Source organism: Papio anubis, chromosome 4 (genome assembly GCF_008728515.1).
Source record: "Papio anubis isolate 15944 chromosome 4, Panubis1.0, whole genome shotgun sequence".
NCBI lineage: Eukaryota > Metazoa > Chordata > Mammalia > Primates > Cercopithecidae > Papio > Papio anubis.
In genome coordinates this window covers 139,654,458-139,681,034 of record NC_044979.1, presented here as the reverse complement: position 1 = coordinate 139,681,034, position 26,577 = coordinate 139,654,458, and the positions used below count along the sequence as shown (strand labels likewise).

The 26,577-nt window shown below is 48.7% G+C and overlaps 3 protein-coding genes across 17 annotated transcripts in view; 1 reads left to right on the top strand and 2 right to left on the bottom strand.

Annotated features, from left to right (window-relative positions):
- Nucleotides 1-15,243, bottom strand: part of ZCWPW1 (zinc finger CW-type and PWWP domain containing 1) — a 28,941-nt gene extending 13,698 nt beyond the window's left edge. The window contains exons 1-8 of one of the 12 annotated variants that reach the window (XM_017956605.3): nucleotides 14,814-15,104; nucleotides 11,742-11,848; nucleotides 6,968-7,024; nucleotides 5,984-6,237; nucleotides 5,457-5,535; nucleotides 3,476-3,593; nucleotides 3,011-3,162; nucleotides 2,682-2,801 (exon numbers count right to left, since the gene is read on the bottom strand). In XM_017956605.3, coding sequence (XP_017812094.3) covers nucleotides 2,682-2,801; nucleotides 3,011-3,162; nucleotides 3,476-3,593; nucleotides 5,457-5,535; nucleotides 5,984-6,237; nucleotides 6,968-6,995 — 751 coding nt within the window. In that variant the 5' untranslated portion in view covers nucleotides 6,996-7,024; nucleotides 11,742-11,848; nucleotides 14,814-15,104. Of the gene's footprint in view, nucleotides 1-2,681; nucleotides 2,805-3,010; nucleotides 3,163-3,475; nucleotides 3,594-5,456; nucleotides 5,536-5,983; nucleotides 7,025-11,741; nucleotides 11,849-12,806; nucleotides 12,973-14,813; nucleotides 15,106-15,131 lie in introns of those variants that run through there. The other 11 variants (XM_009202702.4, XM_017956604.3, XM_017956601.3 and 8 more) reach the window with 11 other exon arrangements.
- Nucleotides 15,244-16,281: 1,038 nt separating this feature from the next.
- On the top strand, nucleotides 16,282-20,811 carry MEPCE (methylphosphate capping enzyme). The gene is made up of 4 exons (XM_003895794.5): nucleotides 16,282-18,341; nucleotides 19,606-19,824; nucleotides 19,952-20,078; nucleotides 20,199-20,811. The coding sequence occupies exons 1-4, from the start codon at nucleotides 16,671-16,673 to the stop codon at nucleotides 20,249-20,251; spliced, it is 2,070 nt and encodes a 689-aa protein (XP_003895843.1). The 5' UTR covers nucleotides 16,282-16,670; the 3' UTR covers nucleotides 20,252-20,811.
- Nucleotides 20,812-22,377: 1,566 nt separating this feature from the next.
- Nucleotides 22,378-23,952, bottom strand: PPP1R35 (protein phosphatase 1 regulatory subunit 35). Of its 4 annotated transcripts, none has more exons than XM_009202711.4 (4): nucleotides 23,241-23,949; nucleotides 22,948-23,164; nucleotides 22,730-22,866; nucleotides 22,378-22,635 (listed from the first exon to the last, which is right to left on the bottom strand). In XM_009202711.4, the coding sequence occupies exons 1-4, from the start codon at nucleotides 23,469-23,471 to the stop codon at nucleotides 22,459-22,461; spliced, it is 762 nt and encodes a 253-aa protein (XP_009200975.1). In that variant the 5' UTR covers nucleotides 23,472-23,949; the 3' UTR covers nucleotides 22,378-22,458. The 4 variants fall into 4 exon arrangements, with proteins under 4 accessions (XP_009200975.1, XP_003895846.1, XP_031521412.1 ...); XM_003895797.5 differs by having other exon boundaries at nucleotides 22,378-22,632; nucleotides 23,241-23,943; XM_031665552.1 differs by having other exon boundaries at nucleotides 22,730-23,164; nucleotides 23,241-23,952.
- Nucleotides 23,953-26,577: the final 2,625 nt, after the last annotated feature.

Here is a 26,577-nt window from a genome sequence, read left to right as displayed (position 1 = left end):
AATCCTTCCTACTTCAGGAGCACTCACCTCTCCTTGGCAACTGTAAGAAACAGGAAGAATGGTTTATTTATAGCAGGAGGCTGATAAATCCACTACAATCACAATTCAACTCACAAGCACCACCTAGAGGGTGAACCCCCATCTGCCAGCCTAAGATCTAGTCCATGCAGTAATTCTTTTTTTCCATTTCTTTTTTAATATAAATTCACTTTTTTTTTTCTTTTTTATAGAGACAGGGGTCTCACTATGTTACCCAGGATAGTCTTGAATCCTGGACTCAAGCAAGCCTCCTGCCTCATCCTCCCAAAGTGCTAAGATTACAGGCGTGAGCCACTGTGCCAGGCCCCTTGCAGTAATTCTGAGAAGTACAGGAGACAGAGCAACACAACTCTAATGACACCAATTTATTTGAACTAACCAGAGATCAGGTCAGTGGGGTCTGCAGTCTCCCTAAAGTTCTCAACAAGCACATCTGAGTTTATATAGACACATAAAACCAAAAGAAAAAACCTTTTAGCTTCCTTTTTGACTCTATCTAGAAACTCCCTTCGGGTAGTCTGAACTCCAGGCCACCTGGTTGTTCAAATTAGACTTATACCTCAGTGCCTTATGTTACTATGTCATTATAACAAGAGGAATGGTTTATTAACCTGAACTACCTTTTTTGGTGCCTGCATAGTCTTGGAGTTTTCTTCCAAGTATGTCCAAATTATATTATGCTTCCACAACCAAAACCACATATATGTACACATACAGATTAGACACTAGGTAACTTTTTATTCCACTGTTTCTTAAACTTGGAACTTGTTCTGTCTTTTTGCATTATGTTTTTTTTTTTTTTTTTTTGAGACGGAGTCTCGCTCTGTCACCCAGGCTGGAGTGCAGTGGCCGGATCTCAGCTCACTGCAAGCTCCGCCTCCCGGGTTCATGCCATTCTCCTGCCTCAGCCTCCTGAGTAGCTGGGACTACAGGCGCCTGCCACCTCGCCCGGCTAAGTTTTTGTATTTTTAGTAGAGATGGGGTTTCACTGTGTTAGCCAGGATGGTCTCGATCTCCTGACCTCGTGATCCGCCTGTCTCGGCCTCCCAAAGTGCTGGGATTACAGGCTTGAGCCACCGCGCCCGGCTGCATTATGTTTTGAAGTTTTGTTTTTGTTTGGTACAAGTGTGTTTAGACTGTCGTCTATTTATTTAGTTTTTTAGAAATAGGGTCTTGCTCTATCACCAAGGCTGGAGTGCAGTGGCACGATCATTGCTTACTGCAGCCTCCAATTCCCGGGATCAAGAGATCCTCTGACCTCAGCCTCTTGAAAGCTAGGACTACAGGCACTACCACCACACCCAGCTAATTTTTTTTTCTTGTAGATATGAGGGTCTCGCTGTGTTGCCCAAGCTGGTCTCAAACTCCTGGTCTCAAGTGATCCTCCTGCCTTAGTATTTTTGAATTTTTGGACACACTAGTATATTGTATGATCTATTTTATTTCTTGTCATAAAATTTACCATTATCAGGCCGGGCATGGTGGCTTACACCTGTAATCCCAACACTTTGGAAGGCCGAAGCAGGCAGATCACAAGGTCAAGAGATTGAGACTATCCTGGCCAACACGGTGAAACCCCATCTCTACTAAAAATACAAAAATTAGCTGGGCATGGTGGCACGTGCCTGTAGTCCCAGCTACTCGAGAGGTTGAGGCAGGAGAATCACTTGAACTCAGGGGGTGGAGGTTGAAGTGAGCGGAGATCGTGCCACCGCACTCCAGCCTGGTGACAGAGCAAGACTCCATCTCAAAACGAAACAAAACAAAAAACCCCTCCCTCAACTCTGTACCCATTCCTTTTTTTGTTGTTTGTTTTTGTTTTTGAGACAGAGTCTCACTTTGTTGCCCAGGCTAGGGTACAGTGGCACGATCTTGGCCCGCTGCAAGCTCCGTCTCCCAGGTTCAAGCGATTCTCCTGCCTCAGCCTCCAAGTAGCTGAGACTACAGGCACACGCCACCACACACGGCTAATTTTTGTACTTTTAGTAGAGATGGCATTTCACCACATTGATCAGGCTGGTCTTGAACTCCTAACCTTGTGATCCACCCACCTCGGCATCCCACAGAGCTGGGATTACAAGCATGAGCCACCACGCCCAGCCTCCATTCCTTTTTATCTACCATTTTCTCCCTCTTACTTTCCATATCTAAACTAATTGAAAAAGTGTTTACTCTTCAACCGGCTATAAGCTGCCATTCAAACTTACCAACCCTTTCGGTAGCTGTAACCAAACCCCTAACGGCCTCCTAATTGCGATATGCTTGAGCTTATGTTTATCCTCTTTGACTTCTTTACAATGGCATTTGACATGGTTGAGCACCCCTCTTTCTTTAAATTCTCTCCTCCCCTGGCATCTATAATACCACTCCTGATTTTTCTATTACCTTTCTTACCACATCTTCATTTTCCTCCTGGGAAACATCTAAAATGCTTTGTACATAGTAGGCACCCAGTAACTATGGATTATGTGAATAAATGACTGAATGAATGAAATCATTCTCTCAGCAGCATATTCCGCAACAAGTAGCTGTGAGAGATTAACTATATTCTTTGCAGAGTTTCCTCTAACATCCTAACCCTGCCTCTCTGCTCTATCTCAAATTTTCAGGCCAAACAGGTTTGCCAAACCAACTGAACTCACCAAAACCACTTATCTCTCCTTTTTGCAGGTCCCTGATCTGAGAATGATCCTGAACTGTCTCCTTTAGTTGGTCTTCCTGTCTGTGCTCATGTCCACCTTGAGTTTTCTCCACCTTCTCATCTTCTGGGAAGAAAAAAGAAAACGTGGGGTGGGGAGATGAAGAAGACAATCTTTGTAGATAGTAAAGGTCAGTGAAAGAAGGAAGAAGAATCACAGCCTAATAGTCTCAAGTCTTGGGCTGAAAATTCTCAGCCTGCCCATGGTCCCATTCCCTAATTTCTAGAGCAAGTACTTGAGCCAGGTTTCAAAGTATATCTGACTGTACTTACGAGCTTCCTTCTTTCTTCTGCTTAAGGTGAGTCTATTGGATTTCTTCTTAGAGGGTACAGGATCTGGCTGGCCTAGCTTAGACGTTCTTATCTCAGGGGCAGCTTCACCTTCCCAAGACACTGAAATCTCTTGAGTATGTGGTACCTCCTCTCTGAAAATGAGGTTTTATTTTAATGAAAGGTAAACATAGAACAATTGCAGAACCTTCTTTTGAAAAAACCCAAGAGTAAAAGGAAGACAGATGAATCCTAAGCTTTCTAAGGCCTCTTGAGGTCATTTCATCCATCTACTTGCCTGTTTTTCCCAACTCAAACAGGTATCTTTCCTGAGCTGCGAGAAATCTATAGAAATATGATAAATGACCAGACAGACAGACAAACGGACAGACAGATAGACTTACTGACCATGATTTACCAATGTGTAGTCCATTCTGTGTTCAACTTGCCCCACCAAAATAAACTTACCCATTAGCATTATCAGTATCAGTAGCAGAAGCAGTAATTCCTGGCTCCTTGGCTGATTGGTTGGATACTATGGGCTGGGCACAGGAAGTCTCTGCAAAATCAAGGCCAGATCCCATCCCTCCCAAAACAAAATACTATAAGCAGAGAAGCAAAAAAACAAAAAAGCCACTCTATTATGCCCTAACATTTTCTCTAAAGTGTCTTCTCCCTGTCATCTGAAAGAGCCTACCTTTGGCCTCTTGTCATATCATAGAACTTTAAATATTTAAATTTTCAGGAAAAACTGCAAATATGTATCTTTCTGCAAGCCTTTCCAGATTGATTTGCCTTATTCCAGGATGGCCAGGTAATGATAATTTTGTGTACATAAAAAAATTATAGGCCAAGCACAGTGCCTCACGCCTGTAATCCTAGCACTTTGGGAGGCTGAGGTGGGTGGAATGCCAAAGCTCAGGAGTTCAAGACAAGCCTGGGCAACATGGTAAAACCCTGTCTCTACTAAAATTCAAAAAATTTCTCAGGCATGGTGGCATGCACCTGTAGTCCCAGCTTCTCGGGAGGCTGAGGCAGGAGAATTTCTTGAACCTGGGAGGCGGAAGTTACAGTGAGTCAAGATTACACCACTGCACTCCAGCCTGGGCAACAGAGCAAGACTCTAAGAAAAAAAAAAAAAATATATATATATATATATATACTGCATTTTATATCATTTGTGGCTCAAACTCCTAGGAATAGAAGTATACCTAAGAATGGCTGAAATGTCAGACTGTTCTCTTTAGCCTCACGAATTTATGGAGAAGCCTTCATAGAGGTTTTTTTTTTTTTTTTTTTTTTTGAGACAGAGTCTTGCTCTGTCGCCCAGGCTGAAGTGGCGCAATCTCAGCTCACTGCAACTTCCACTGGGACTAGAGGCACATGCCACCACGCCTGGCTAAGTTTTTATATTTTTAGTAGAGATGGGGTTTCACCATGTTGGGCAGGCTGGTCTCAAACTCCTGATCTAAGTGATCCATCCGCCTTGGCCTCCCAAAGTGCTGGGATTACAGGCATAAGCCACCACACCTGGCCTCCCTCACCGTGTTCTTTATTCTAAAAGCTAAATCCCTAACCACATGCAAAATCGGTATTAGAAACTGAAATTTGCAAGGATATGTACCCTAAGTTTTTCAAATCTAGGGAAAACAATTTTATCTTTTCTAAGTAGTTTGTAATTACATAGAAATACATTTTAACTGCATTTTAAAAATTTAGGGCCAAGCACTGTAGCTCACATCTACAATCCCAGCACTTTGGGAGGCTGAAATGGGAGAATTGTTTGCAGCCATGAGTTCAAGACCAGCCTGGGCAACATAGCAACACCTCATCTCTACAAAAAATAAAAATTAAAACAACAGGCTGGGTGCAGTGGCTTACACATGTAATCCCAGCACTGAGAGGCTAAGGCAGGAGATCACTTGAGGTCAGGAGTTCGAGACCAGCCTGGTCAGCCTGGTGAAACCTTGCCTCTACTAAAAATACAAAAATTAGCCAGGCATGGTGGTGGGTGCCTGTAATCCCAGCTACTTGGGAGGCTGAGGCAGGAGAATCACTTGAACCTGGGAGGCAGAGGCTGCAGTGAGCCGAGATCACATCACTGCCCCCCAGCCTGGGTGACAGAACAAGATTCCATCTCAAAAAAAATAATAATAAGTAAATAAGTAACAACAAAAATCCCATGGCTTAAAAATTTAGGTAAGACTATATATAAATTCTGAAGTAAATGTAATCTACTTTTTCTAAAAATACGTACCCTTTAAGGTAGTTTAGCTATAGTCCTGTTGATAAGTGATGAAGTATTTTTAAAATATATTGAAGTCTTATCTAATATTACCTTATTTAGAAGATGGGAGAGGAAGAGAGAAGCTGTCAGACTTAACTGTCCCTCTCAGGTAATAGTCACTCTGCCTAACTGAAACCCTTTTTCTCTTACTACATGCCATACCCAAGCACTCCTGAAGGGACTTCTGCAGCACAATCTGGACAATCTCCTCAAATTCTGCAGGGGTAAGACTTGATTTTTCCTGCAGAGACAAGGGTAGGGGAGGAAAACGACTTACTTTTCCATAGTTTTTCCCCCTGAACAGTCAGGGAAGCCTCCTTTAGATGGATGAGGCAGTAAGTTTACAAGATGGAAGGCATGCAGTCAGCATACCTAAGCAGGCCATGAACTCTATCCCAGATCTCCTGGGAATAAAGGAGTCAAAGGAAAGACAAAAGGGTATAATGTCTCTGTCCACTTCTACCCCCACCTCTAACCCACCTCATCCTATTATTTCCTGCTCAATTCTTCCATCAAAACATTTTTGACCTCTTTGAGGAAAAAAAAGAAAAATGGAAGCTCCCAAAAAGGAATACAAACCTGAAACTCTAGGGTGAATTTCCCCAACGTGAAAAGACTGTCTGTCTAGCCTTAGCCAGGGGCAAGGTATGAGGAGATATCCTACCAGAGCCCACCAATATGACTGGTACCTTTTCTTTCTTCTCTGCTTGCTTGTTGTTTTGTGCCTTTCTTTTTTTCTCCTGGCCCCTGCTTGGACCATTCTTTGTGGTTGCTTTTTCCTCTTCCTTTTTTAAACTGGCCTTTGGCAGGCTTATGCTGGCCTCTGTCTCTGGGGAACTGATCCCCAGGGTCTCCTCCTTGGGGGAGTTAGGACTACAAGGTAACAGGATGTAAGATTTTTGTGCAGGTGGGGCAAAGATTCTCTTTGGTCCCTTTCCACATTCTGAAAGAAATGTGATCACGTGGAATTTATGAAACATACAGTCTAACAGAGATTGCCAAACATTGCCCTTTGGCCATAACAGAATGATATGGAGAGAGCTTTTAACAAATTCAGATTCCTGGGTCTCTCACTCCCCAGCCCTGAGATGCTGACAAGGTAGTTTGACGTGAGAGGCCTAGCAATCTTTAATTTTACAAGGCTAGTTGATTCTGATACACTGCCAGGTTTGGGAACCACTAAGTCAAAGGTGATAAATATAAACATGCAGGAAGCTGAATTATCCAAACGTGAAACTGTATAATTTGCTCATTTTTACTTTAAATAAAATGTTATGGAAAATTAGAGCAATTTTTAAAAAACTAGTCAAAATCTATAAATTATTCACAGCTCTTATGCCACCTCCTCAATAAAAATTATAATGATCCTCCCAGGTATATCTTTCTTCTGAGCTTCCTTAATACTCTGCACAAAACTGGTGGCATTTACCACATTCAACTTTATAATAGGTAAATGCCTTTTCTCTCCCCAAGTTCATATGTTCCTCGAGCAGGACTGTTTTTAAGTCACATTTATTTCACTCAAAGCATCTTGTTTTGTTTGACCAGAGCAGTAATTTGACCAGAGTGGGCACAGAATATAGGGACCTGAACCAGCCTTTGGTGGAAAGGATGTCCAAAAGGAGAAAAATGAGAGAGATGTACAAAGTGAACCTCCCTCACTCTTGACTCACCTTCTTTATTCTGCAATGTTGTCATCATTCAGCTTAGAAACTACACTTTGTGTGCCTCTGTTAGAAAAAAGAAATTAACTGCTATGACTCTGATTAAACAATATTTTAAACCTTCTGTCTTCCTGGGTTCAGGAACTCTTTGTTTCAGACCTCTGAACTATGTTTCTGCATTCTTGACCTCCTCTGTGGTGCCAATTACATGCCTCTGTGGTGCCAGTTACACGCCAGGGAATAATGAGAGTTACTGTTTTAAAGATTGGCAACAATCAGGGCTGGGTATGGTGGCTCACACCTGTAATCCTGGCACTTTAGGAGGCCGTGGCAGGCAGATCAGTTCAGCCTGGGAGTTCAAGACCAGCCTGGACAACACGGCAAAACTCTGTTTCCACAACAAATAAAACAAATCAGCCAGTGTAGTGGCATGGGCTTGTAGTCCCAGCTACTCTGGAGGCTGAGGTGGGAGGATCACTTCAGCCCAGGAGGTGGAGACTGCATTGAGCCAAAATTGTGCCCCTGCACCCCAGCCTGGGTGACAGAGTAAGACCCTGACTCAAAAATTTAAATAACAAATAAATATTAGCAGCAATCCTTAGTGTATTATGTGCCTAGAACCATGTCCAACATAAGGCAGGCAGCAGAAATGGTAGTAGTACCAGAAGTACAGGTAGTAGTAGAGCAGTGATGATAGGGTATGAATAAGAAAAGAGAGTTTTCTTCAGAGGGATAGCCTCATTTCATAAACCTCTCCTAAACACTTAAGACCACACACATAATTTGGTAATTCTCTGACCTCAGAGGTCTCTGTGCATAGAGAAGCCCCACTTTTAACATCATTATAATGTTTATTTTCCCTTTCTTAGATCCTCAGTCCAATCTCAATTTTCCAATGTACTAGATTCTACCAATCTCTAATCATAGCTCAGAAGTATTTGATAACCAGCACAGGTTCCCAGATAATATCTTCTTCCTTATTCTACCTTAGCACCTAATAATGAGAAATTAAATTAGTGCCTTCTTTGATATTCATAGTTCATCTTCAGCAATCTACTCACAGATGTTCCACACGACACGACATCAATGTGTTTGTTTTCCTTTTTCTTTCTTTTTTTTTTTTTGAGAAGGAATTTTGCTCTTGTTGCCCAGGCTGGAGTATAATGGCACGACCTCGGCTCACCGCAAGCTCTGCCTCCCAGGTTCAAGCAATTCTCCTGCCTCAGCCTCCCCAGTAGCTGGGATTACAGGTATACGCCACCATCCCCGACTAATTTTGTATTTTTAGTAGAGGCGGGGTTTCTCCATATTGGTCAAACTAGTTTTGAACTCCCCACCTCAGGTGATCTGCCCACCTCAGCCTCCCAAAGTGCTGGGATTACAGGTGTGAGCCACTCCACACGGACTGACATCAATGTGTTTCTTGATTACTACTGACACTGTAACTAATGGTAATGGCTAACACTTACTGAGCACTGACTATATTCTTTACCTCTTATGTAGCATTCCATTTAATTCTCACAACAGATCTATGAGATGGGTAACATTTACACTTGGGGGAAATTCAGGCTTACAGGGATTTAAATATACTAAGTCACTGATAAGTAGTAAAATCAGGATTAGAACCTGTCTGATTTCAAAGTTTGTGCTAATAACTGCTATGTGACATCCTAACAGTCTAATTCAGTGCTTCACCACCATTTTGCCATCACAGCACACACAGAAAACATACATTAATAGCATATACTGAAACACACAGAAAATGACATTTCCAGGTACTTTGGGGGTAAAAGGACCAGGCTGCTCACAGCCACAGGCAACTGAAGAGTCACACCAAAGGCTGAAGAAGAAATTAGTATCTACACAGCTACAAGCTATTTGTGACCCACCAGTGTGCCAAGACTCATCTGGGGACATTCCAATATTTTTATTTTCCAATTTATACTTTCCCACTACTGATATTATTTCCACACAGCTTTATTTTCATGTTTTCTTTCCAACCTTTTTTACGTTCCAACCCTTATTTTACATTCAAGGGGTACATGTGCAGGTTTGTTACATGGGTAAACTGCATGTCATGGGATTTAGTGTACAGATAATTTTGTTTCACAAGTAATGAGTATAGTACCCAATAGGTAGTTTTTCAGTCCTTACCCTCCTCCCACTCTCCACCCTCAAGTAGGCTCCATTGTCTATTGTTCCCTTCTTTGTGTCTATGTGTATGTAATGTTGAGCTCCTACTTTATAAGTGAGAATATACAGTATTTGGTTTTCTGTTCCTGTATTAATTCACTTAGGATAACGGCCTCCAGCTCCATCCATGTTGCTGCAAAGGATATGATCTTGTTCTTTTACATGGCTTTGTAGTATTCTGTGTCCCACCCAGCTTTCTGAAGAAAACTGTCTTTTATTTTATTAACTTTAACCTCTTATAGCCCTTTACCCAGTTTTCTTTAGACTTAGGGGATATATGTCATTCTTACTTTTATAACCATTATAAAAAGCATTCTAGCTCTGGGAAAACCTTTAGGGATAATAAAGCCCCAACTCCCCTTTCTACAGATGGAAAAAAGCATGCTAACAGAGGTTAAGTGGTTTGCCCAAAGACTCAGTGTTAATGTATTGTTGAGCTTAGATGAACCCAGGACTTTTGCCTCTCAATTCTACTAATAACATATCTATTCTACTCAGTGATCTTGTTTCTGTTGGTTTTGAGCAGTTTGAAAGTCCTACAACTGAAACTCATTGTTCTAAATCTGTGATCCCCACTATAAAGAGATCCAAAAGCAGCATAAAATGGATCATTTGGTTCACATACACTTCCCTTTAAAGGATCAGAAAATTTTAAGACCTTAAATGGCCAAACTTGTTCAAGGTGTAGGGTTCCTCTCTCTAGACCATAAGATAAACTTAAAGGGTACTGAGGTTTTGACAGTGTGGCCACAGCATGGCTGTGAATGTGAATACCCTTTAACATTTTTCTGTTCCTTTCCTCACTCTATAAATGTGAATAATTCAGACATGCTATTCTAAAGCAACTATGTTTCCTTTATATTAAAGGGCACATTTTCTTGCTGATTCCATTTTAACTCATCATCATCAATCCCAAAACATATTTGCTCCAGAAAAAAAGGCAAGTTGGAATTTTGGGGAGAAACACTCAAGCAAATTAATCTCCTTTATTATAATCCTAAATAGAAGGTAATGACTGGATAAAATTGGCCAGGCATGGTGGCTCACACCTGTAATCCCAGCACTTTGGGAGGCTGAAGCGAGTGGATCACCTGAGGTCAGGAGTTCAACACTAGCCTGGTCAACATGGCAAAACCCCATCTCTACTAAAAATACAAAAAATTAGCCGGGCGTGGTGGCAGGCGCCGGTAATCCCAGCTACTCAGGAGGCTGAGGCAGGAAAATTGCTTGCACCCAGGAGGCGGAGGTTGCAGTGAGCCAAGATCGCGCCATTGCACTCCAGCCTGGGCAACAAGAGCAAAACTCCGTCTCAAAAAAAAAAAAAAAAAAAAAGACTGGATAAAATTAGGCTGTAAAAAGAATATTAATTTGATCACAAATGACAAATATATCTTTCTCAGACTTTAAAATTCCAAAAAAGATCATAAGAAGTCTCAGTCTAAGTTACAAGGGCTATGCTAAGTGAGAAAAGCAGAGTGAAAATCAGTGTGTTTCAGATGACAATATTTAGTTTTAAAAACATATGTCTAGTATAATAGAGAAAATCATAAATTTTCTCTGGAAGAGAAAAAAAATGGATCAAAATGCCTCTGGGGAGTAGAACTGGGTAGATGACAGTGAAAGGAAGCTTTTGGTATACTCCCTCGTATATCTTTGGCATTTTAAAACACACAAATGTTACCACTTCAAAAAATATTTTAATTTTTTTTTTTTTTTTCGAAAGACAAGTCTTGCTCTGTCGCCAGGCTGGAGTGCAGTGGCACAATCTTCGCTCACTTAAACCTCTACCTCCTGGGTTCAAGTGACTCTCCTGCCTCAGCCTCCTGAGTAGCTGGGATTACAGGAGTGCGCCACCACCCCCAGCTAATTTTTGTATTTTTAGTAGAGACGGGGTTTCACCATGTTGGCCAGGATGGTCTCAATCTTCTGACCTCGTGATCTGCCTGCTTTGGCCTCCCAAAATGCTGGGATTACAGGCGTGAGGCACAGTGCCCAGCCTAAATTCTTTTTTTTTTTTTTTTTTTTTTTTTTTTTTTTTTTTTTTTTGAGACGGAGTCTCGCTCTGTTCCCCTGGCTGGAGTGCAGTGGCGCGATCTCGGCTCACTGCAAGCTCCGCCTCCCGGGTTCCTGCCATTCTCCTGCCTCAGCCTCCCAAGTAGCTGGGACTACAGGCGCCCGCCACTGCGCCCGGCTAATTTTTTTGTATTTTTAGTAGAGACGGGGTTTCACCGTGGTCTCGAACTCCTGACCTTGTGATCCGCCCGCCTCGGCCTCCCAAAGTGCTGGGATTACAGGCGTGAGCCACCGCGCCCAGCCTAAATTCTTTAAGTAAAATTAAAAGAGAGTATTTTGACTAATCTAAAAATACAAAACATTTCCAGTATTTAGGTTCAAATCCTTATCTAAACCTGTAAAGATCTTCCTAGGCTAAAGTATGTTTCTGGAGCCCCAACCAACTAGATAGAATTGTGGTTCACTGTTGAGCTAGTAAGATGTAATAAACCTGTAAACAGTGATGTATAGTATAGTATCACATAATATGTATAATCTGTGCATGTGATGAACACTGCTTTCAAACAAAAGCTCTAACCTGATCAATAAAGAAGGGAAGGCCAGGAAGTCACTTTCTGATAACTCAGGTTGCCCCTCCTCCGTTTCAGGTGAATTAACTTCTTTCACAATAACAAATACTGAAAGCTGGTTCAGAGAGAGAGGAAAAAAAAATAGACAGTTAATAAATATATAAAATGCCACTAACTTTCTTCTGTACAGCTACTAAATGACTAGGGGCTGTAGACTCAGGAATAAAATTTGAGGTTTTAATTTCTCTTTTCTTACCTTAGATGAAGAGGGGCAGGATGTGGGGTTGGGGGGAAGGCTTTAATAAGAGGGGCAAAGGCTTTAAATAAGAATGTAAAGGAACCAGTACAGTTCCAGAAACCATATTCCCATCACTCAACATACGAAATGAGGGTAAAAAAGGAGGGAAAAAGAACTTAGGAATAATAAAGGAAACCAAGGGAAAGTGAATGAGGATCTCAAAACAGTTTTATTTCACTTAGAACATTAAAAATCATCACATAAATTTTGAGATGAAATCATCTAACTCAGCAGTTCCAAGTATGGTCCCAGAATCCTAGGGGGTCCTCTCCCTTTTCCAACTACCTATCTGTATTAAGCTTGATTTTCTCATGTACTTTTACAAAAACAAGATATCCCAACAGACTGAATGCAGAAACTGATGAGAACCCAGTTGTTTTCTATTAAGCCAGACATGAAAGAGATTTGCAAAAATGTAAAACACCACCATTCTTCATGCTAAATTTTCTTTTGTTTAGGAAAATGTATTTTTCATAAAAACCTGTTTAGGTTAACATATTATTATTTCTAATCAAACTTTAAATGTTTCTCAATTCTAATTTCTAATATGTTTATATCAACAGATACAAACCAAATAAAAGCTCTTTGGAGTCCTCCATAATTTAAGAGTATAAAAGGGTTCTCAGACCAAAAAGTTTGAGAACTGACCTAGTGAAATAACTTGTCAGTCTTGCCAATTTTTAAAAAATAAACAGTAAATCTCTCTCCCCACACACCATTCAGAATGTGTTCCCACACTTCCTCCTCCTAACCATCCAATCATTCCCTTCTTTACCTTGTTCCTCAAATCCTTGGCCTAAGAGAAGTAAACCCTTCAGCATTGTCATCTAATCCAGACTCCCTGAGTCTCAAAAAAGCGGTAAAGAGTATATTTCAGCCAGGCGCAGTGGCTCACGCCTGTAATTCCAGCACTTTGGGAGGCCAAGGTGGTCAAATCACCTGAGGTCAGGAGTTCAAGACCAGCCTGACCAACATGGTGAAGCCCCGTCTCCACTAAAATACAAAAATTAGCCGGGCGTGGTGGCAGGCGCCTGTAATCTCAGCTAATTGGCAGGCTGAAGCAGGAGAATCACTTGAACCCAGGAAGTGGAGGCTGCAGTGAGCCAAGATCGTGCTATTGCACTCCAGCCTGGGCAAAATGATCGAGACTCCATCTCAAAAAAAAAAAAAGTATATTTCAAATCTTTCTTAAGCCAGAGTCTGATCTTCCTTTTTGCATTAATAACAGTATGTGGACTCCTGCTTATTTTCATGCATCAATTAACTAATAGCAGTTTCCTTCCTTCTTTCCTTTTTCCCTTCCTCCCTCTTCCCTCCCTCTCTTCCTTCTTCCCTCCTGTCTCCCTTTGTCCCTCCAGCCCTTCCTCTCTCCCTCCCCCTCCCGCTTCCCTCTCTCCCTCCCTCTCCTTTCTTCCTTGTCCTCCTCCCTTCCTCTCTCCCTCTCCTTCCTCCTTCCCTCCTCTCCCTCTTCCCTCCCTTCCTCCTCCTTTCCTCCCTCCTCTTCCTCCCTCCCTCCTTCCCTCTGTTCCTCCCCCCTCCTTTCTCCCCCTCCTCCTTCCCACTTGCCTCTTTCCTCCCCCTCCCCCTTCCCTCTTTCCTCCCCCTCTCCTTCCTACCCCCTCCCTCCCCCTCCTCCCTTCCCCACCTCTCCTCCTCCATCCTTCCTCTCCCTCCTCCCTCCCTCCTTCCTCTCCCTCCTCCCTCCCTCCCTTTTCGCTTCCTCTCTTCACCCCCTCCTCCCTCGCCCCTCCCCTTTTTCCCTTCCTCTATTCACCCCCTCCTCTCTCCCCCTCCTCCCTCCCTGCCCCCTTTCTCCCTCCTTCCTTCCTCCCCCTTCCCTCCCTTGCTTGCTTCCTTCACGTTTGTGCACAAGCTCAGCAAGCCTGATTTAAAACGTTTAACAAGAAAGAAGAGGCAGGTGGATCACCTGAAGTCAGGAGTTCAAGACCAGCCTGGCCAATACATGAAACCCCGTCTTTACTAAAAATACAGAAAAATTAGCCGGGCACGGTGGGGTGTGCCTATAATCCCAGAGTTTTGCGAGGCCAAGACAGGCGGATCACCTGAGGTCAGGAGTTCGAGACCAGCCTGGCCAACATGGAGACACTCCATCTCTACTAAAAATACAAAATTAGCTGGGCGTGGTGGTGGGCGCCTGTAACCCCAGCTCCTCAGGAGGCTGAGGCAGGAGAATCGCTTGAACCCGGGAGGCGGAGGTTACAGTGAGTGGAGATTGCGCCACTGCACTCCAACCCGGGCGACAGAGCAAGACTGTCTTTTAAAAAATAATAAAAAATAAAAGATAATTTTTAAAAAGCCCCAATCCCAAATGCACCTTGCAATCCAAAGGGAAGAAGTTTTGGGGAGAAGTTCTTCCCATTTGGGGGGTGCTCCCATTTTCCTCTCTCTTCCCTCATCCCTTATTCTCTCTCAGGGATAGGGGTTCAGTTCGGAGGTGTCCCTGAGCCACACGTCCTCGCCTCTCCCCGAAAACGGTGGCGTCCCCCTCTCTTTCCCGTTCCTTCCCTTCCTTCCTCCCACCATGAGGGAATCTCCCCTCCACTCCCACTCCCGCCAAGGCACCGTGATCCTCATTCTCACTCATATTGTCAGTGCCCGTCAGGAGACTGGGCTGTTTTTGTCTGTTTCTTGGGGGCGACAGATTCTGAGGAAAAAGGGCCAAGAGCTGGTTGTCGCCCTGAGAAAGTTTCTCCTCAGGCAACGGGTGCCAGGACTGGCGGCGCCTAGCACCTTCACCTACAACCAGAAACTAGCCGGCTACCTTCAGGAGCAAGGAGGACCTAAAGGCGAGGTGCAAAACCAGCTGGCGCAGCGACTCCGCAAGCCTCTCACACCTCAACCCAGGTTTCCCGCCACCAAGAAAAGGCACGAGGACGTTCTGCGCGCTAGCTCCACCCCCGGGAGGCGCGCTCGCATGCGCAACTGGAAACAGCGTCTGCGTTTCCGCGGCTGAGGTAATTCCGCCATCTTTCACCCGAACGTCCCGGGAAAACTACAAATCCCAGAATCCTCTTTGGTGTCACATATTTTTAGGCGGCGGCCGCAGCGCCTGATTGTTCTTGAAGCACATCTTACTAACTTTTCTCTGTTTCAGACTGCCTTTTCCTCCCTCTTTCCGTTCCCTGATTCCTCCTCTTCCTGCTGGTCTCCTTCACGCCCTCACTTTAGGATTTTATTTGAGACTTTCCGGGACCCCACTGTCACCCCTGTCACCCGCTCCTCGGCCCAGCACTCCGCTGGCAGGAAGACCAGGCTGCGAATCTCCCCGGGAAAACGGCGTAGATTCGCTTCTTCCTCATTGGCCGAAGCGGGGGGGGGGGCCAGCGCGGACCGAACCCCCGTCCCCGCCCACACTCTCTGGTATATAAGTCGGCGCGGCGCCGCGGCGGGCGTTTGGGGAGGCCCGTGAGCTGACGGGCCAGTGAGCGGGCGTCGGGAATGGGCGGAGGCGTTGGGGTCCGGGCCGTGGGTGTGGAGGCGGAGAGGAAGGCGTGGTGTGGCGTCTCCAGGTGATTGCGATTGGGGGAAGGCAGAGGAACCAGAGAACGACTCAGCCGTTTCGGGGGAAGAGGAAGTTGGACAACACCGGCTGTTTTAGTGCTTTTTCTTTTTCCCCAATTCAGCAGAGAATATTTTCGAGGGGGGTGAGTTATAATGACCTATCGCGTTTTACTGAGCCCAGTTCCACTCCTGCCCTTCCTCGGCTTTGTAGGGTCTCTCTGCTCCTTCGGAAGCGCTTCTAAGAAGATGTGCAGAGGGGGGAGGTGTGCTACCAACAGCTCATGAATAATTCATGAGCACCGCCCTTCGTCGGGAAGCCCTGCCCCTCCGGATCGCGCTGACGCACGCTGCGTTTACCAAACTTAAGGAAGCGACGTCACAGGCCCTACCCCTAAGACGGGAGGCGGGGCGCCACCTCCAGCACGTGCTGCCTGTACCCGCGCAAGCCCAAAAGGGTGTGCGCAGGCGCTGCCCACTAGGGGGAGGAAGGAGGCGGGGTGGGGAGGTTGTTGGATTTAGAGCCGGGTGGAGACCGCTGAGACTCATTCCTCAGGAACAAGGGTCGGGTGTCAAGGAGACCTTTTCACACCAGGTCCCGTCCCCGCCTACGGTGGGTGGGATCGCGCGGCACAGACAAAGGAGATCAGTAGGGCCGGACCTAGCTGCGCAGGGAAGTAGGGTGTCAGTTTGGGGTGGTGGGCTTTTGCGGGGGCTGTGTGGGGGGTTATATTTAAACTCCCAGAGCCGTTAAGTTGGTTCGTACTCCGATGCGCGCGCAACCAGGGTGGTGGCGGAGTGCGCATGCGTGGTTCCGGGGCGAAGGGAACGCGCGCTTGCCGTGCGCGCTCGCGGCGGGGTGGTAGTGGCGGAGGAGAAAGGGGTCGGCGCACGCGCGGTTGAGTGCTCGAGTAGTTCGGGTCTCGCGGGCATCTTGTTTTGGTCTCGCGGGCGAGTGGGGCGCACTTCGCGGGGAGGCGCTTGGGCGCGAGACTAGGCGAGAAGAGCAGAGCTGCGCGCGCACTCGGGAAAGGGGGGGAAGGGAGCAGGGTCCAGGCAGGGGGGGTTAAGCCCCCTGATCCCCCTCGTTACCCCGACTGGGACGGAATAAGGGGAGGAAATGATCGAGATGGCGGCGGAGAAGGAGCCGTTTCTGGTGCCGGCCCCGCCGCCGCCGCTCAAAGATGAGTCGGGCGGAGGGGGCGGCCCCACTGTGCCACCGCACCAAGAGGCCGCCTCTGGGGAGCTCTGCGGCGGGACGGAGCGTGGTCCGGGTCCTTGCGCGCCGTCTGCGGGGTCCCCGGCCGCTGGGGTCGGTCGAGAGAGCCCTGGGGCCGCGGCCACCCCCCCCGGTGGTCCCCAGGCGCAGCACCACCGAGGAGGCGGCCCCCAGGCGCAGTCGCACGGGGAGGCCCGCCTGTCGGATCCCCCGGGGCGAGCCGCTCCCCCGGACGTGGGGGAGGAGCGCCGGGGAGGGGGCGGGACAGAGCTGGGTCCCCCTGCTCCTCCTCGACCCCGCAATGGCTATCAGCCCCACCGGCCACCTGGGGGGGGCGGGGGCAAGAGGAGAAATAGCTGTAATGTAGGGGGAGGTGGGGGAGGCTTCAAACATCCGGCCTTCAAGAGGCGCAGGCGGGTGAATTCGGACTGTGACTCTGTGTTACCCTCCAACTTCCTCCTGGGGGGCAATATCTTTGATCCCCTGAACCTGAATAGCCTCCTGGATGAGGAAGTGAGCCGCGCCCTCAACGCAGAGACCCCTAAGTCATCCCCCCTTCCGGCCAAAGGGCGAGATCCAGTGGAGATCCTCATCCCCAAAGATATTACTGACCCGCTCAGTCTCAATACTTGCACTGATGAGGGCCATGTAGTTCTTGCTTCGCCACTCAAGACTGGTCGGAAGCGGCATAGACACCGGGGACAGCACCACCAGCAGCAGCAGGCAGCCGGAGGGAGTGAGAGCCACCCCGTGCTGCCCACAGCCCCTCTCACCCCCTCACTCCACGGGGAGGGCGCCTCACAGCAGCCGCGGCACAGAGGCCAGAACCGGGATGCCCCCCAACCCTATGAACTCAACACAGCCATCAACTGCAGGGATGAAGTGGTGTCTCCGCTTCCATCTGCTCTACAGGGTCCCTCAGGCTCCCTATCAGCCCCTCCAGCTGCCTCAGTTACCTCTGCACCCCCATCTTCCTCCTCCCGACATCGCAAACGTCGCAGGACTTCCAGCAAGTCGGAGGCAGGGGCTAGGGGTGGAGGCCAGGGTTCCAAGGAAAAGGGTCGAGGGAGTTGGGGAGGCCGTCACCACCACCACCACCCACTGCCTGCAGCAGGCTTCAAAAAGCAACAGCGCAAGTTCCAGTATGGGAATTACTGCAAATACTATGGGTACCGCAATCCTTCCTGTGAGGATGGGCGCCTTCGGGTGTTGAAGCCTGAGTGGTTTCGGGGCCGGGACGTCCTAGATCTGGGCTGCAATGTGGGCCATCTGACCCTGAGCATTGCCTGCAAGTGGGGCCCGTCCCGCATGGTGGGCTTGGATATAGATTCCCGGCTCATCCATTCTGCCCGTCAGAACATCCGACACTACCTTTCCGAGGAGCTGCGTCTCCCACCCCAGACTGTGGAAGGGGACCCCGGGGCAGAGGGTGAGGAAGGGACCACCACCGTTCGAAAGAGGAGCTGCTTCCCAGCCTCGCTGACTGCCAGCCGGGGTCCCATCGCTGCCCCCCAAGTGCCCTTGGATGGAGCGGACACATCAGTCTTCCCCAACAATGTTGTCTTCGTCACGGTAAGAGGGTCCAGAGGCTCTTGGAATAGGGGTCAGGTGTGAAGATGAGATTAAATGGGAATGTGGCAGGGAAGGTTATGACCCAGTTCCTCAAAAGAGGGGTCTGGGTTGGCAAGTGAGAGTCTCTGCTGGGCGTCTCTCCCCTCTTATAACCTGAAAAGGTGGGGTCCTCCCCTCTTATAACCTGGAAAGGTGGGGTCTCTACCTTGGGGCATTGACCCTGGAGTCCTTTCTCATGACTGCAAGGATCTCCAAGATAAAGGAAGACTCTTTTTTTTTTTTGCAGTGCTCTGGGCTTGGCCTATAATCCACACTGGTCCACCTTCCCTTCCCTTGAAGGCTGCTGCTCACTAGGGAATTCGATCCAGGTGGAACTTGGTCCTCAGATTGACTGAAGGAGCCTGAGAATGGGGGTCGGGCATGGAATGTCTTCTAGGGAGATTAGGGTAGCAGCAGACTAATATTGGCGTTTCTGCCCTTTGATAGCCACCTTGCTCCCATCAGCGGCTTTTGTTTTTCTAGACAGTTTGTTGAAGAGTGTCAGGAACCCAAGTGACTTGGCTGTAGATCCTCTCCACATTGACCCTAGATAATGGGAGAGGGAAGAACCAGAAACTCCTCTGCCGAGAGGAGAGCCCCATGCCCCACAGAGTCCCCTGACCCCACACAGCTCCCCAGAGAACTCTCCAGTTAGGCCACCTGCTGGGATCTTTGGCATTGCATTGGGTTAAGCCTTGAAGAATGGTCTTTTTAGAGGGTTGTGATGAGCTTATCTTCTAGAAAAGGCTTTCTAAAGGATGTGGCTCTTCATTTCTCTCAGAGAAAGGAAAAAATAGGCGTGAAACTTTGCCAGCCCCAACTGCAGGGAAGGAACCACAGGTCTGCCTTTGAAACCTGGGTTGGTTACCCTTGCAAAACCTGCAGTCACTCCACTTAATGTCTGTGGGTGAGAATAAGCACAGGATATGGTCCTGGGACCCCAGCTATAGAAGACCTCATGGATAATTTGCAACATTTAAAATTACTCCGGCTCCCTCAACATTTTTGGCTTACCATCAGTAGGAAGAAGCAGAGGCAGGAAGGTGTAGAGGAGAAAACAAAACTCAAAGAGGGCAGGCACCTTTTGGGAGTTAGTCTGAGAAGAACGTGGCCACGGGCTAAAGTGAGGCGGCAGGACTCCATCGGCCTCAGAGCAGGTTGCCTGGGAGCAGGGGTTCTTCGATTCCCTCCGTTGACCTCACTGCCTGCTGATACTTGCCCTCAGGGTAATTATGTGCTGGATCGAGATGACCTGGTGGAGGCCCAAACACCTGAGTATGATGTGGTGCTCTGCCTCAGCCTCACCAAGTGGGTGCATCTGAACTGGGGAGATGAGGGCCTGAAGCGCATGTTTCGCCGGATCTACCGGCACCTACGCCCTGGAGGCATCCTGGTCCTAGAGCCCCAACCCTGGTCGTCGTATGGCAAGAGAAAGACCCTTACGGTGAGTTGGGTGTGGAGGGAATAATCCTTCCTTTGGTTGAGGCAAGAAAAGACCCTGAGGTGGGCATCGCCCTTGGCCAGGGGAGGTGGCAGTGTGTTGAAGTGTGGTCCCTTGCCTCTCTCCTTAGGAAACAATCTACAAGAACTACTACCGAATCCAACTGAAGCCAGAGCAGTTCAGTTCCTACCTGACATCCCCAGACGTGGGCTTCTCCAGCTATGAGCTTGTGGCCACACCCCACAACACCTCTAAAGGTAAGGCTGGTTTATTTTGTCCGGGAGGCTGGTCCTGGCTAAAAGAGTGCAGACCCCCGTGGGGATTCTTGAGGTGCTGCCAACCCCTTCTGATCACTCCCTCTCCCCTCCTCCCCTCAGGCTTCCAGCGTCCTGTGTACCTGTTCCACAAGGCCCGATCCCCCAGCCACTAAGTGGCCCCCTGAACAGAAAGTGTGAAGAGGATGCCCTTGCTGCTCCCAAGGACCTGGGGGAAGAGGAAAGTGTCCCAGGGTCTTTCCTGACTCCAAAAATAGTTTCCTTTCTTGGATCTGCAAAGAAAGCTTTTCTTCCATCGCTGCCTCAGCCTCCTCCCTACGCCTCTGGCACCTGTGCAGCAAGGCTGGCTGTGCTGGAGTCACCATCATCTTCCTCTCCCCCAGCCTCCCAGGCTGGATGGCATGGACTGTTTGCTGACCTCTGTTCTCTTAGGGCATGGGAGGTGGGAGGATATCAAATTCTCTAGCCCTTTCCTCCTATTCTCCCAAGGAGAGAGATTCCCATTTCTCCTCGGCTGTTGTCCCTAGCTCTTGTCCCTAGCTGCATTTCAGTGGACCATGGATAGATGGACTGAGGGTTCGAGGGGGAAGCCTGGCAGGGAGGCACGCAGGTACTGTGAAAATCCTTCCCTCTGTCCTCCCCCAGTGGGAGAGGGGGTTGGGTTTTGAATGTGAGAACAGCACAATAAACTTGATGTCTAGGGCAGTGGCCCCCACACCTGTGTTGGGTACGATCTAGCTGGTGGGGGATGGGTGGTGCCTTCCACCAGAACTTGTGTTGTTTCTCTCTACTGTTTGAAGGAAGACAAGTTTTTCAGTGGTTGGGTTGATTGTTCAACACTAGTCAAGTCCACACGCAAGTGTACAGAAGCCTAGTTAGGAAAAGGTGTGTAATGCAAATTTTGGTGTGGAACTTGGAGTCTGCCTTCCCTCCCCAGAAAAACCCTGTACGGGCTTCGGGCAGAAGGCTACCTTTTCAGTTTTTGTTTTTCTGAGATGGAGATTCGTTCTGTCGACAGGCTGGAGAGCAGTGGTGTGATCTCGGCTTACTGCAACCTCCACCTCCCTGGTTCAAGTGATTCTCCTGTCTCAGCCTCCCAAGTAGCTGGGATTACAGGCATGCGTCACCATGCCCAGCTAATTTTTTGTATTTTTAGTAGACACAGGGTTTCACCATGTTGACTAGTCTGGTCTCAAAACTCCTGACCTCAGGTGATCCACCCGCCTCCGCCTCCCAAAGTGCTAGGATTATAGGCGCCAGCCACTGCACCCAGCCAGAAGGCTAACTTGTAAAGAGTTGGCGGTGGAGGCAGGCAAAAGTGCTTTGGATCAAATGCTCAGGGACAGACCAGCACCTTTTTTGTGCTGTGGAATGAGACTTACAGGCAATTAACAACATGAAGCTCTTCGGGGGCTTGTTAGGTGTTACTGGAACTTCGAACATACTGAGTATTCAGGTCAGGTGTAAACAGGATGGGCAAGGCTCTTCAAGGTAAAAAGCAAGGAGATAATTTCATTAACTCAGTGCAAACAGATGGCTTGCAAGCTCCTTGAGACAGGTAATCAGGGAAGGCCTCCGTGAAATGTGATAGGCTGGGCCCTGCCTTTTGGGAGATCAGAATAAGTGATGAGGCTGGGCGCGGTGGCTCATGCCTGTAATCCCAACACTTTGGGAGGCCGAGGCGGGTGGATCACCTGAGGTCACGAGTTCGAGACCAGCCTGACCAACATGGAGAAACCCCCGTCTCTACTAAAAATACAAAATTAGAGGCGGGCGGATCACCTGAGGTCGCGAGTACCAGACCAGCCTGACCAACATGGAGAAACCCTGTCTCTTACTAAAAATAGAAAATTAGCTGGGCATGGTGGCCCATGCCTATAATCCTAGCTACTAGGGAGGCTGAGGCAGGAGAATTGCTTGAACCTGGGACGCGGAGGTTGCGGTGAGCCAAGATCGTGCCATCCATTGCACTCCAGCCTGGCCAACAAGAGTGAAACTCCGCCTCAAAAAAAAAAAAAAAAAAGTGATGAAGAGAACAATCGCTGCGTGATCAAAAACAGGCAGTAGCTGTGGCTGGAGTCAGAGAGAGTCAGGTAAGGTTGCGAACGGAGGAAGTATCTAAGTAAACCTCTAATGTGGACGGTGTTTTCCACTTGCCATGACTCTCCCAAGTTCCAAAAAGGCCCCCAAACTCGACTTCCAGGCAGCTTCCAAACTGAGGCTAAGTGGATAACCCCCAGAGAGCTTTTAACCCCATTTTAGGCCTCCAAGAAGAGTCCCATTTATTAGCAAAATTAGTTTATTCTAACAAATAGTTTAACAGAAAAATACGAACTAGCCCTCCAGGGATCTTTGGGGTCTACTACGCTTCCCATCGCCTCAGTGTCCGGTGCATGAGGAAGGTGTCCTCTGAAGGGCGGGGCCGGAGTTGAAGCCGGAGAGGGGACAGACCGTCCAGGGTCAGGTGTGGAGATTCATAAAATAGTGTTTCTGGGTCACACAAGATGGTCATGTCTGGCCCCGGCCCAGGTGGCGCCTGCTGGGAGGTGGGGCCCAAAGCAAGGTTACACTCTAGGAGGAAGAATCCGGGTAAGGGGGTACATGGAGGAAGCCCCACGCCCAGACCCCATCACCTTTGGGGGCGGGGCTCGAGCCTGTGGCGGCAGGAGAGCCAATTTCTCCCTGAGCGCAGCGTTCAGAACCTGTTCCTCCGGCACCTGCAGGCTCACCAGGTCCCGGAAGAGCCGCTTGGAGCGCGGCACGTTCAGCCCTGAGAGCGCAGCGGGGGGGGGAGGTGAGTGGCGCCCCTCGCTCCGACTCCCGCGCGCGGCCGGCCGCCCGCCCCCCTCACCCTCGGACACGCTCTCCTCCAGGCCGCAGCGGATCTGGAACGACTTTCTTAGCTGTTCCTCCACGGCCTTCGCGGCATCAAAGTGGCTCCCGGCTGTGGCCCGCAGCTCCAGGCCCAAGGCCAGGCTGCTCTGCAGCACGGGCATCTCCAGCTCCTGCGGCACCGCAGGCTGCGGCTTGGACCGCACCGGGGAGGGCGGCGTCAGGCGGAAACGGACCTGGGAGCAGAGGGCAGTGGGGTGACTAGGTGGGCGCGAGGCCGTCGCAGACCGGGGGCCAGCCTCCCACGCTCACCTGCCGTCGCTGCCGAGCCGCGCCCCGATGCTCCCCCCGCCCCTTCCGCCGCCCGGGGCTGCCGTGACGCGGCTCAGGGCTGTCGGGCCGCGGGCTCAGGCTCAAGTCCAGGCCGGGCTCCGGCAGTGGGGCTCGGGGTTCCGGGGCTCGGGGCTCCGGGGGTGGTCCCGAGACCGCCGCGGCATCTTCCCCGTCCGCCAACTCCAGATCTGACTCTTCACAGCCCATCATCTTTGGAGGTGTCTCGAGGGTGCGGAGATGCGGGGGGTCGCAGGCGGTCCAAGGGTCAGGGGACACAGCCTCAAAACCTCCTCATTTTCCCCGCCCATCCTAGACGCCGCTACCGGAAACCGTTAACCCTTTCCTTCGGGGGCGGAGTCAGCAGCTCCAACCACCCTATTGGCGCTCCCAGGCGTCATTTCCCTCGTCCCGCCCCCAGGTTCCCGGCGGGCTTCCGCACTCACAGCCTTGGCACCACTCCCAAGCCGAAGTGTTGGACGCACTCACAGCCTTGGCACCACCCCTAAGCCGAAGTGTTTTTGAGGTGTTTTAGGAACGGTTGAAGCCTTACGGGTCCTCATCAGGGCCACTCCTCCTCTTGAAAACTCTGCTATGGCTGAGTTGCCCAGAGGAATCTTAGTCCGGCTAGTGCTGCGATGCCCAGTGCCCAGTGTGTCAGTCCTCATTCCTGGGGCGCCAAATGGGGCAGCATTTTTTTTTTTTTTTTTTTTTAGACTGAGCCTCTCTCTGTACTCCGGGCTGGAGTGCAGGGGCGCGATTTCGGCTCACTGCAACCTCCGCCTCCCAGGTTCAAGAGATTCTCCTGCTTCAGCCTCCTGAGTAGCTGGGATTACAGGCGCGCGCCACCACGCCCGGCTAATTTTTGTATTTTTAGTAGAGACGGGGTTTCACCATGTTGGTCAGGCTGGTGTCGAACTCCTCGTGATCCGCCCACCTCGGCCTCCCAAAGTGCTGGGATTACAGGCGTGAGCCACCGCGCCTGGCAGCTTTAAGGTAACCGTCCAGTGTGCCCTGACCTCCTCACTCGGACCTCCACAGCATTTCCGGTGTTCCGTTGCCTCCAAACTTGGACCAGAGCTTCCCTGTATGAGTGCGGGCGGGGGTCCCCGACCCCACCCCGGACTCCGTCCTGGAACACAGCAACTCTTGCAGCTTTTTCTGACTACTTTTACTTTCGAGAGTTCCCTGAAATATTAATTTGTATAAAAAGTAGATACCTGGAACGGGTGCGGTGGCGCATTCCTGCAATTCCAATTCTTTGGGAGGCCGAGTCGGGAAGATCGCTTGAAACCCTGAGTTAGAGACAAGCATGGGCAACATGCCGAGATCCCACACCACCAATCCCAATCTCTACCAAAAAAATTTAATTTTAGCCGGGCGTGGTGGTGGTGCTCGTCTGTAGTCCCAGCTACTGGGAAGGCTGAGGCGGGAGGATCACTTGAGCTCAGGAGTTCCAGGCTGCAGTGAGCTCTGATACCACTGCGCCCTAGCCTGGGCGACAGAGCAAGACCCTGTCTCAGAAACAAACAAACAAAAAACTCTGTATTGTGAATTCAATGTTTTGGTTTGTTTTTTGAGATGGAGTCTCGCTCTGTCGCCCAGGCTGGAGGCTGTGGCACAATCTCAGCTCACTGCAACCTCTACCTCCCGTGTTCAAGCAATTCTCCCACCTTAGCCTCCCAAGTAGCTGGGATTACAAACGGCTACCACCACGCCCGGCTAATTTTTTTGTATTTTTAGTAGAGTCAGGGTTTCACCATGTTGGCCAGGTTGGTCTCGAACTCCTGACCTCAAGTGGTTCACCTGCCTTGGCCTCCCAAAGTGCTGGGATTACAGGCAGTAGCCACTGCACCCGGCCTTGAGTTCAGTTTTCTTCATTTTTAATGTCACTGGATTTATCCTGGGCCCTGAGCTTTTCCAGGTAGCAGAAGACTCCTAAACTGCAGAAAAGGAAATGAGAGCTCCCACCTGCTCCTTACGTTACTTGGGGCAGGTTCCCTCAATTCTGCAAGCCTCTGTTTATTTTTGTGTAAAATATAAGTGGAAGTGGGTTCAGGAATCCTTTCTTACTCTTTTTTTTTAACTCTCCAAAGTGCTTCAAAAAGGTTCAGGAATCTTGAGGCTTTCCTGGAATTGATTGATGCTCAGTCAACAGGCATGTTTGTGTACCACTTTTCATTATGAGAGTTTCCACATTGTTCATTTTATCTTTCCAGGAAGTGCTGTGGAACATCAGATAGAATGGATAGCATAGCCCATATTTTACAAAAAGGATTTTAAAGGAAGATCTCAATGGTGAAACACTAGAGGCTTTCCTGCTAAAGTTAAGAACAAGAAAGTATGTCTATTATCTCTGTTGTTCAATTGTGAAAAGAAATAGCTAGGTACAAATATAACTTTTTAAACTGGGAGTATAAATTAAAATTTTTTAATGGTGACGTAGGGAGAGAATAGAATGAAAGACAAAGAGTCTAGATTCCTCTGAATATATTTTGTTTTGTATATCTGACTTTGGAAATGTACACATTTTATATGATTATATTAAAAAGTTCTAAAAAATCAGGCCAGGCACGGTGGCTTACACCTGTAATCCCAGCACTTTGGGAGGCCAGAGCAGGTGGATCACTCAAGGTCAGGAGTTCAAGACCAGCCTGGCCAGCATGGTGAAACCCTGTCTCTACTAAAAATACAAAAATTGGCTGGGTGCGGTGGCTCACGCCTGTAATCCCAGCACTTTGGGAGGCCGAGGTGGGCGGATCACGAGGTCAGGAGATCAAGACCATCCTGGCTAACACGGTGAAACCCCGTCTCTACTAAAAATACAAAAAAAAAAAAAAAAAAAAAAAAGCCAGGCGTGGTGGTGGGCACCTGTAGTCCCAGCTACTCAGGAGGCTGAGGCAGGAGAATGGTGTGAACCCAGGAGGCGGAGCTTGCAGTGAGCTGAGATCGTGCCATTGCACTCCAGAGCGAGACTCCGCCTCAAAAAAAAAAAGAAATACAAAAATTAGCCAGGCGTAATGGTGCACACCTGTAATCCCAGCTACTTGGGAAGCTGAGGCACAAGAATTGCTTGAACCCAGGAGGCGTATGTTGCAGTGAGCTGAGATCGTGCAACTGGACTCCAGCATAGGTAACAGAGTGAGACTCTGCCTCAAAAAATAATAATAAAATAAAATACAAATACAAAAAAATTAGTTGGGTGTGGTGACAGGCACCTGTAGTCCCAACTACTCGGGAGACTGAGGCAGGACAATCACTTGAACTCAGGAGATGGAGGTTGCAGTGAGCCAAGATTGTGCCACTGCACTCCAGCCTG